Raw genomic sequence first — 10,382 nt, forward strand, 5'->3', positions numbered from 1 at the left:
ACAATTTCACTTCGTTGAAAGAATTAGCTAACACGATTATCGATATTTTATGTTAAATGATGATTTTAGTCTGATTTCAGTAAAGAACTACTTTTCATATACCTCCATACGACAATAATTGCAAAACCTCCTACCTCTAAAATTGCAAAGTATCAGAGTTTTCGCTATACTGATGCCAACCCCTGTTGTGTTTATTGTCTTTCTCTGGCAGGTGGCAAACGGACAAGTTTGAAGCATTTCAACATCCATAGTAATGTGGGACGCTGACGCTAACACAATGCTGTGCACGTGCAAAACACCAACTTTAAGTAATATTTTGGTAAACATTTTATTCATTAAAATTAATGTCACTGGTAATCACAGCCTCTCTTGTCAATGAAATGGCGATATCTTACAATGCCACCTTTTATATAGCCTTTATAGTCAATCAGTAGTTAGTTTAATTATCTGTTCCAACTGTTCACGGTGTGTTGAGACAATCATTCTTCCTTTTAAACCTCACTGAAATACACTAATTGTGTAATAGAACAGTTCGTTTATCAAACAATATGATAGATACAAATCAAAGCAATGTTAATGTAATTTTCCGGTTTCGAAAAAGAAAGGCTTTAACAAAACAACTTGTTATTAGCAATAAATAAATTATAAGATTGTAAAGAATTTAATTACTTTTCATTTTTCTATGTACGTCATTCAATGATATTAAAGTGAACTCGTTTAACGTATTATGTGATAGTAATAAAGATCCTTTCAAAGACATTACATACCTAAATGTTTCCCTACGTAAATGATATGTGACAACTAATCAACAATACTTTCAAAATATGACAATAGCTCGTTTTCTTATGGTGAGTCCTTTATGGCAAATGAATACCACTTACATGTATTTCCATACTGTCTTACCCAAAACATAAAGTGAAAAGTTATTGGTTTTATGAAAAGAAATTCCAAAATACTGTTTATCAAATTAAAAATATACGACTAGAATGTTGAGATATCATTTTGTTGTAATAGTTAGTTAAGTACAACAACTTTTTTCCATGAATAAAGAAGTTAATATAAGTATCATTATTATTTGAAAAAAATACGAAAGTGACATAGTAAGTGAAACAAGAAAGAGTAATATATTTAAATTAAAAAAAAATGTAATTTATTAAGGAATAGGTAGAAAGTTTAGTAATAGTGATTGAATGTTGTTAAACAAATTATTAAAATAAAATTATGAATATGACTTTATCGTGGGGAGAGTGAACTTTGCGCCCAGTCATGTTTAAATCCCGGACGTTCTTCTGCTCTAAAAACGCCTGTGTCTCACGCGCTGTATGGACCGATGCCTCATCAAGCAGAGATACCATGCCACATCCGCCGGCTCTATGTGCGTAACTGCTACCGGGATCAAAATATTATCTTGATATCAAGCAGCTTTAGTGTTCTCTTGAACACGTATTAAGTCTGCCTTGGTGTGAAACGACATTACGGCCCGCACCATCACAAAAACCAAACCATACATTCCTGGCTGAATCACACACGCGTCGTTCATTGTTTCTCCGCCACGTCTGTACACCCGCATTCTTCCATCGTTGTGATACAAGTTAAACCGGATATCTTCAGTGAATACGAGGTTTAACCACTCAGGCCGCTCCCGCTGCTGCTTGTGGTGTTGTTCCAGAATAAGTAACATGAATGGCCGTCTAGCTCGTATGCCCGGTTCGCGGAGCCGCCTGATGACCGTGTGTCTACTTACTGGTCTATCTTGCGTTATGTTCGTCATCCTGGCAGTACCTGTTGCGTTCCGGAAACGATTCTGATAATAGCCGGAACAATCTGTGCATCCTGTGTCGGAGTAGTCAAATTCCGCGAGACAACCCGAACTTGTCAGCTCGTTCGATGCGTTACCACTTCTCCAGTAGATTCGTCATGGAAGACGCATGTGCAAAAAGTCGAGCTACCTGTATTTCAATTCAAAGTTCAATTTAGAAAATAAAGATGTAAATACACTTTTTTATACGATTTTAGTGACTTTGTATAAACTTCATATTTTTGCAATTAAAAGCATCTATACATTATGAATAAAGTTTACTGTAAAGAGGCGTCTAAGTGAATGGCCGGCCTGTAACATGCCATTTGCTCGATGTCACTCTTGGTTTCTGTTTTTACAGTTTGAATGATATTATGTGAATGAAATTCGATTTTTTACGCTCACTTTCATTAATTATTATATAATTATAAAATAAAATATTTAAAAAATGCATAAACTATGGAGCGAAAATATGAAAATCTGCGATCTGATCTTTAGTCAGCAGTCTTTTATCACTGGTTTGCAGTGAAAACAGCAAATATTATATTTTTCTTATCATTTTCACCGAAAGCATTCTCTTACGGGGATTATCCACCCCACCCCCTCCCCCATATCAAATACAACTTTTCTACCAAAAATATTTCGTTTTCTTCGTTTTGCGAAATGTAAAAACAAAACTCGTACACAGGACGAAACATTATTTGGTGGTCACTTGTAAGGCTATATCGCATTTCAAAAAAAAAAATTAAAAAAAATATGATAAGGTCAGAGATCACTTAAATTTCCTGAATATTCTAAAGTTCATTGACCTATTTGCACGCGAAATAACACTGAATTGTAGTGTTTCAGGTTACCCAACACCATATAGAGGAGGAAAGTACCACTCGTAAACTAATCATTAAACAACATAAGAAACAAATCATGTTCCCACTCAGAATACACACTGGTTTAACGTATCAGTATGTATTCGATAAGGTGGCTACATCCAGTGTATTGGTTCAAATAAAACAATGTGGTGAAAATGTTTAGAATTAGAAGATTTTTATAGGTTATTAAACACAAATCAATCTGAACATTTACGAAAACTAGCTTATTATGTTTACCATCTCCTTCTGAACATTAATGGTTAAGGGGAAGTAATCATGAATTTTATTACACTTTGCTTGTATCGATTAATTACCCTGACATAACTCATGCCTTTCTTGTATGTTATGTATTTGGGGCCAGTGGCCTTTAATTACTCAATAAACTGTTGACTTGTTTATCAAGTTGTTTTTTTTAATGACAAACCATTTAGCTTCAAAACCCATAAAATTGGAAAGCAGCAAATGGTCTGGGATGGAATGACCGTGGTTTGAATCACTGTCATGTATTAGAAACAGTGTGTGTATACCACATGATAAATTGTGTCATAAATGCTACGTCGGAAGGCAATATTTCGCTTCGATTGAAGATTTTAAACAAAGATAACTTTTCTAATGTTTTACCATTTGAAAGGAAATATAGCGCAGTCTATGCCGCTTACGGAGCTCCGCCTTCGGTCTTTTACCAAATCGAATCCAGTTACCCACCGACGTTGTGCCAAAGTTGGGTTATCGTCACACATTCGAGCCCCGTTGGCTCAAATTCGCTTGGCTCGAACTCCTCGCTTGCTCGAACTAAATGTTAAGGACCGATTTATTTTGACTGAAGCTAAGCGTTGATGTTTGGCTCGAATTTTCCGAGGCTCGAGGTATTCTCTGTGATTTCGAGTCAACGGTGTTCGACCGTATTTAATTTTGGGCGAATATCATACTGCCGAAGGTATCGCTTTGCACCATTATAAGCCCCATGCGTTGGGTCAACGGTGTCTGGATTAGCATAATGAGATTTGGCCAACGTCGGGTAATGATATCGGGCCAACGTAATTTCGTAAGTATGGTAAACTCCTGTTTGAAAACAAATAAACAACAAGTTGGGAAAAATGATCGTCAATCAGTTAAAAAAAGCACGATCGTAAAACAGTTTTGTACCGAAAAGACACTCCGATTCAATGGAGGTTTCTAAACGTCAATTTCGGCACTTCAAAGAGTGTCGTTTGACACCGCCTCGTTCTTGCAGGTGTTCTTCAGAAGCTAGTTCCACGTGATACGTGAAAGTATAGAACAAATCGCTGACGGTGGCAGACGGGTTGTCTTTGATGTGTAAAGTCAAATGATAGGCTAGAGATGTTACAGACGATTCGAAATTCCAATGGTGGTATTATGGCGGGGCAAAAACCACGATCAGTCAAAGCTTCAATCATACGATGAAACCTGCAGGGACAAGCCCAGTAGCCGATAATTCAATAATAAACACTGTTAAGGGTCACGAGGATATGGTTCAAACGACAATGAGCTAGATACACACATATATACACCACATACACAATTACAAACACCTAAAACAAACAAACTAGACCCTCAACACGTCCCATAATGCTTGCTCTTAGTTTATATAAATGACGATTATAAGAGATCGTATGCGTGGCAAACCATCGGTGCAATGTAATGTGTAATGTGTTGTCAGATTGCAAAGGTTAAGACATCTTGAAGAAAGTACCGTTTTGCAACACGACTTCTTTGTGGTGTATCCGTGGTCTAGTGCTTACAAACTTGAATGTCAATCTAGGGGTTGCCGGTCCGATTCCCAACCGCACCACTAAGCAAATACTAATCGTCCTCTAGGAGGGACGTTAAATGGGGTTCCCGTGTGACAGTGCTATACACTTGTGTACGTTAAACAACGAGGTTAGCTAAGGTTACATTCTGTTTGTGCACTATGCTCTAAAAATATGACTAAACATATAATCGGGGCACTCGCTAAATGGGCTTTGCCCGAGTGCGAGTATAAATAAACTCTTATCATCACACTAATAATTACTATGTGAAAAACTACAGAAAAAAAGCTCAATGGCCAAAAGTTTACACATAAACCCCGTTTAATGGCATAGGGTAAACACATATAGACATAGAGCACAAAAAAAATCACAAACATGGAACAACAACACAAAAATCCTCAAACAACACAATGCATATACACTATATAAATAACTAGGTATGTTTATCAAGGATTGTTAGGTACCGCCTTGAAACTGTCAGTATAATGTAAATTTACTGGGGGGTTAAACCCGTTTGTGTGCACAACCTCACTCTTATACCAACGATCCCGAATAAACTAATAACATAAATGGTTAAACTTAAATTTCCAGGTGTTTCTGAAACATAATTACGCCCTTTTAGTTCTAACTCTGCGATAAACTGTTATTGTACCAGTTGAGCATATAGGCAAACACTTTAAAACATAGAAAACTTTCAAATAAACGTAGTCGGCGACCACCACCTGTTGCAATAATTACATAATAGTATGTTACCATATGGATTTTCTGTTTTAAATAATGAGTTTCGATGAGTATAGGCCTGAAATGGAAAATACACGTAGACGTTTGTAATGGCGAGGAAAAGTAAATTCACGTGCAGTGTATTTAATCTGAAACTAGGACACTTTATTGTGCTAGTGATAATGACACTTGCTTGTGTTTATATAAACTGGAATAATTTCATAGATCTTGAGCCTGTAACAAGTTCGGAGCGAAACTTAGATATTCCAAACAGAGAACTGTCGTTCCAGACAGACGGACATGTCTTTAAGGACTACACGTTTTTATCTCGAAAACGACATTCAGAATTCACCACGAACTTACATTTTTCCTTCAGTAAGTTTATTTTGTAATATGAATTATTGCTGATTAAGATTTGAAAGTAAGTAAATAGAAATACGAATTGTCCATGTAAAATGAAATGTTTTAAGCCCAAACACTAGATTTGTTCGGGCGTCATGATAACGAATTGTGAGATCCGGCGAGGATATTGATTCAAGGAGGAATTTTACAGCAGTTTTATATTAAGTTCATCAATTTAATGATAAATAATTTAGTTATAACTACATCAATTACATTTGTGTTGTCCTTCAGGCGAAGATGCAAACACAGTCTGTGGTTCCTCCAGTGAATTGTCGTCAGGCCTTTATTCGAACTTGTCTCTGCTGAGTCACAACATACACACAAACGAACTGCATGTGTTGATCCGTTTGTATGACGTCACAGGACGACCGAAAAGTCGCGGGGGAGATGTGGTTACAGTGCGGGCACTTAAGCTTCCATCTAGTGGTTCGATGAATACCAAAACAGAAGAGCCTGTTGCGGTCGTTGCTGGTACAGTGACCGACAACGGAGATGGCACGTACGTCGCCATTGTAAAGGTGTTTTGGTCGGGACCTACGGAGATTCGTGCCATAATTGCTTCTCAATACGCAAACTCCTGCAGGCGGTTCTTGGCCATGGAGCTTTATGGGGATTCCGTGTATTCTTTGAAGAGCCCTTACGGTGTGTGGGTCATATTTCAAGAAACAAATTTTACAGAAAGTACACCTTGTTCTGCTGTGCCTAATGTTGTAGGCTACGATAAGATATGCAACCTAACAAAACACAATTTTAACATGACAATTTATTGTGGGCAACCTAAAAGTCGACTACTCTCTTGCAGATCTCCTATAGTTTTATGGACACCTCGGAAATTCGACGTACTTAAAAGAAACGATTCCGGTATTATATTTTGTCCACTTGTGGCTGAACTTAAAAACACAATCGTATTGAACATTTCCGCATCGTGTTCAAATACAAATAGATACTTTGCGGGAGAGAAAAGTGTATACAACTTCGAACTAAATCAAACTGAGTGCAAAATCCGATCAGCACTGTTTTCATGGAATGAAACATACCCAACAGGACTGGGGGTTAACCATGGCTGGCGAATGCTACACTGCCGCCACACGCAGGTCAGGGATACAGCCACCATTCGGCGCTGCTTCGCAGGGAAACGATTCTACACCATGGGGGATTCCACTGTGAGGCAGTATTTCGAAAATATCATATCAAAACTTAAATCAACAAATCATATTCGAAAGTATGTTAATGGTTTATTATTCACTGATACAAGACAGAATATGCATTTTGAATGGTCAATCCATTCTATGCCGTACCACTGCGGGGGGAGCGTCGCCAAATGTGTTTCTTCTTCCATTGCTGGCAAACTTTTGGACATACTATACAAACGTTCACTGTCCATCGATGGGTCTGAGATAATCATTTTAATAACAATGAACACACATCTCCAAAAGTACCCCCTGGAAGTTTTGCGAAGAAGACTAAGAAGTTTAGTTAAACCAATTACCATGTTGAAAGCAAAGTATCCTCTTTCGAAAGTACTTTTTAAAGGGCCGCACCAGTGTTCACAAGATGATAAGTGGTTTGATGTCAGAATAGCCCTTATGTACCGTGAAATAATTTATGAGGAATTAAACTCTATTCTAGACAAGGTAATTTACCTTGACACATTTTCTATAAGTGTCGCGTATGGCAGCATAATGCTTCACCCAGAAGGCCAAACCCTGGATGCTCAAATTGATCAATTTCTGGCTTATGTATGCTGAGTATCATCCGAAAACAAATCCATTCGCCTGATAATAAAAATTAAAGGTAATTTGCAAATTATCTTTTACATTCAAATAATACAGGCTATAATATAAACCAATTTCCTTCTGGAATTTCGTATACTCCATTTTCCCCCAGAACATGGTATTTACTTAATTTTCCCACAAAATATGATATAAAGCCATTTCCCTCTGGAATTTCGTATATTCCCATTTGCCTCCAGAATACGGTATTTACCTAATTTTCCCACAGAATATGATATAAAGCCATTTCCCTCTGGAATTTGGTATATTCTCATTTGCCTCCAGAATACGGTATTTACCTAAATTTCCCACAAAAGGGGCATTCTGGACAACAGTCTGTTGTTTTAGATTTAATTAAAGCACACCTATTCGAATATAATACTAAGTTCACGACACAATTCAATATGCCATGAATTAAGAAAAAATGTATATTTATAAATGTATTTCATCACTACTGACCGAAACTGCTACAACGCCACATATATAGCCTTAATTGCATTTCCATTTTGAAAGTGTAATGTTTGGAAAAATAAAAGACACAACTTCTTTTCTTTCTTCATTTTTATGACATACTCGGATACATATTGTTTAGTGATATGTTTAAAAACTTTTTCTCATCATTTTCAAGATAATGAGGCTAAGCTTAATTAATGCATTAATTGCAATTATAGTACCTGAAAAAAGACAAGCGATACAAGCACAATACAAATTATTCAATTATGCATACACTATGTTTCCCTAGTATCACTCTTTTAAGCTGGTTGTACATATTGCACATCTATCTGAGCGGAAGTTGATATCAACCGGAACACCTCGGCCTGTATCTATCTCGGAGATGGCCGAGTTGTTATGATTGAGTTGGTATTAAAAATCAAAATTTTCAAAATGATAAGCTGAGCTATTATGATTTAAGTATTCATTATCAATTGAAGTGTAAAATTTTATAAAATATACTAAACTTCATATTATATCATGCAACGTGGAAACTATTGAAAGCATTGTTCTGCAATTTATGAACTAATCCCTTAGTTGGAATATTTCTAAAGTAATATCAAATATAGTCGGCGCCCTTCTGGGCGCCGACTAATAACAAACAAGCTTGAAAGCTGGCAAAACATGTCATTTTACATCTGATTTCAGGAAAAACCAAGAGCAAAAATACAAACTGTATCGATTATGAACATTTTTTATATATGTGTATGTTATCAGCAAGCACTTCTCTTTGAAATGATTCCAAATTTGCATTGGATCACAAGGAATCAAAATTTAACATAGTGGTTGATTGAGCTTTCAGATAAGTACCTGGTTTCCCTAAGGTCATGGTTAGATGTGTTGTTAAAGCTGTACTCTCACAGATAAAACGTTTTATAAACCTTTTTTTATTTTTTTTATTTGAATGAGCCATTTTTTTGTGTAAATATCTAAAAGCCAGTGATATAAGACTGCTTACAAAAGATCAGATCGCAGTTTTTTTCATATTTCCGTTCATAAATTAATGTTTAATGGCTAAAAGCTTTATTTACTCTTCAAGAAGAATGCATAAAACATCAATTTTTGAACATAAATGAGCCGCATTGCGCGATTTTGGGCCTTCGGACATAATTTTTACAAATGAAATAATCATTAATAAAATATGCCAAAAATAATGATTTTTACTATGTATATCAATTTCTTGTAAACTTCTTTCTTTCAAAGGTTTGTCATTGGTGCATCTTTTTATCGACGAGTTATGGCCGTTGGTTGACTCATGTTTCCATAGCAACCATGGATTTCGTCCCGACTTATTTGGACTGCACTCATAGTCTGTGTTTAAATCGGCACGATGTATTAAAATACGAAAACGAATCATCATTTCTTTCTAAATTTATGTTCCTTATAGAAACTGTGTTAATAAAATAATTTAAATTATAAACTAGTTGCAATATTGATACGTTAATTTTGCACGTCATTTGAATAATGTTCTTTCGTAACGACGTCATGTGAATGACGTCAAATTTAGTATTCAAAACGCGCTTATATGGTCTCACTTGTAAACAACACGTATCTTACACAATTTAAGTGATATCAGAATGAAATTTTCAGAATTACTTCCTGAAATGTCATTTAATTCAAATACCTTAAAACATTTTAATAGCAAATATTTATGTCCGCAGGCCCAAAATCGCGCGATGCGGCTCAAATATGAAGACCTACAATCGGGAGTTTTGTAAGCAGACTTATATCGCTGGTTTCCATGCATTTTCGCAAAAAATTGGCTCGTTCAAAGACAAAAAAAATTGTCAATATGTTTAATCTGTAAGAATGCAGCTTTAAGACATCCGATGTACAAATAAGCTTGTAATGTTATCGGGTCATTGGCGGTGATTGTCAAAACGGTCAGTCTTTGAGAGTGCAGCTTTAAACTGGAGAACTGAAATTTGATGCCTGGTGACCTCCAATTACTTTGATATCATTTGAAAGCGTATGACTTGCTGATATGTATAAAATGACCTAAAATACATTACAAATATAGTTATTGCAATTTATATTTCTGCTCTTCATCTGATATCGATCGTAAAATAATCTATTTTACAATCGTAATATGCCAAATTAGATTGTTTCTAATATTTGTTTAGATACGAGTTTTGCATACTCTTTCTCTGTTCATATAACCCCTTCAAATTTTGCTAAAGTAATACGTGGTCACTAGGCACCTAAATATACATCGGACACTTTAAAGTGACACTCGTATTTAAAATCAATACATACACATGTATAACAAACATATATTTTGCTTGATAAACATTTTACTACTTACTAAATAATGTATTTATGAAAAATAAATATAACTGACAGCATGAATGTAACCGTGTATTCAATAGCTGAAAACGCACAAATATTAAATGACTGGTGGGTCCTAAAAGATTGATGGTGATCAACTATCGTCTCATAAGGTAGATATACTCTGTTTTCTGACCTATTTGCACGCGAAATAACATTGATTTGTAGTGTTGCACGTTACCCAACACCATATACAGGAGGAAAGTACCACTCGTAAACTAATCATTAAACA

The 10,382-nt window shown here is 35.8% G+C and overlaps 1 protein-coding gene across 1 annotated transcript; it reads left to right on the forward strand.

Moving 5' to 3' along the window:
* The first annotated feature begins 5,223 nt into the window (after positions 1–5,223).
* Positions 5,224–7,877, forward strand: LOC128241770 (NXPE family member 1-like). The gene is made up of 2 exons (XM_052958853.1): positions 5,224–5,531; positions 5,790–7,877. Exons 1-2 carry the CDS (start codon positions 5,267–5,269, stop codon positions 7,304–7,306), a joined length of 1,782 nt encoding a protein of 593 aa, XP_052814813.1. The 5' UTR covers positions 5,224–5,266; the 3' UTR covers positions 7,307–7,877.
* Positions 7,878–10,382: the final 2,505 nt, after the last annotated feature.

Source organism: Mya arenaria, chromosome 7 (genome assembly GCF_026914265.1).
Source record: "Mya arenaria isolate MELC-2E11 chromosome 7, ASM2691426v1".
Classification (NCBI taxonomy): Eukaryota; Metazoa; Mollusca; class Bivalvia; order Myida; family Myidae; genus Mya; species Mya arenaria.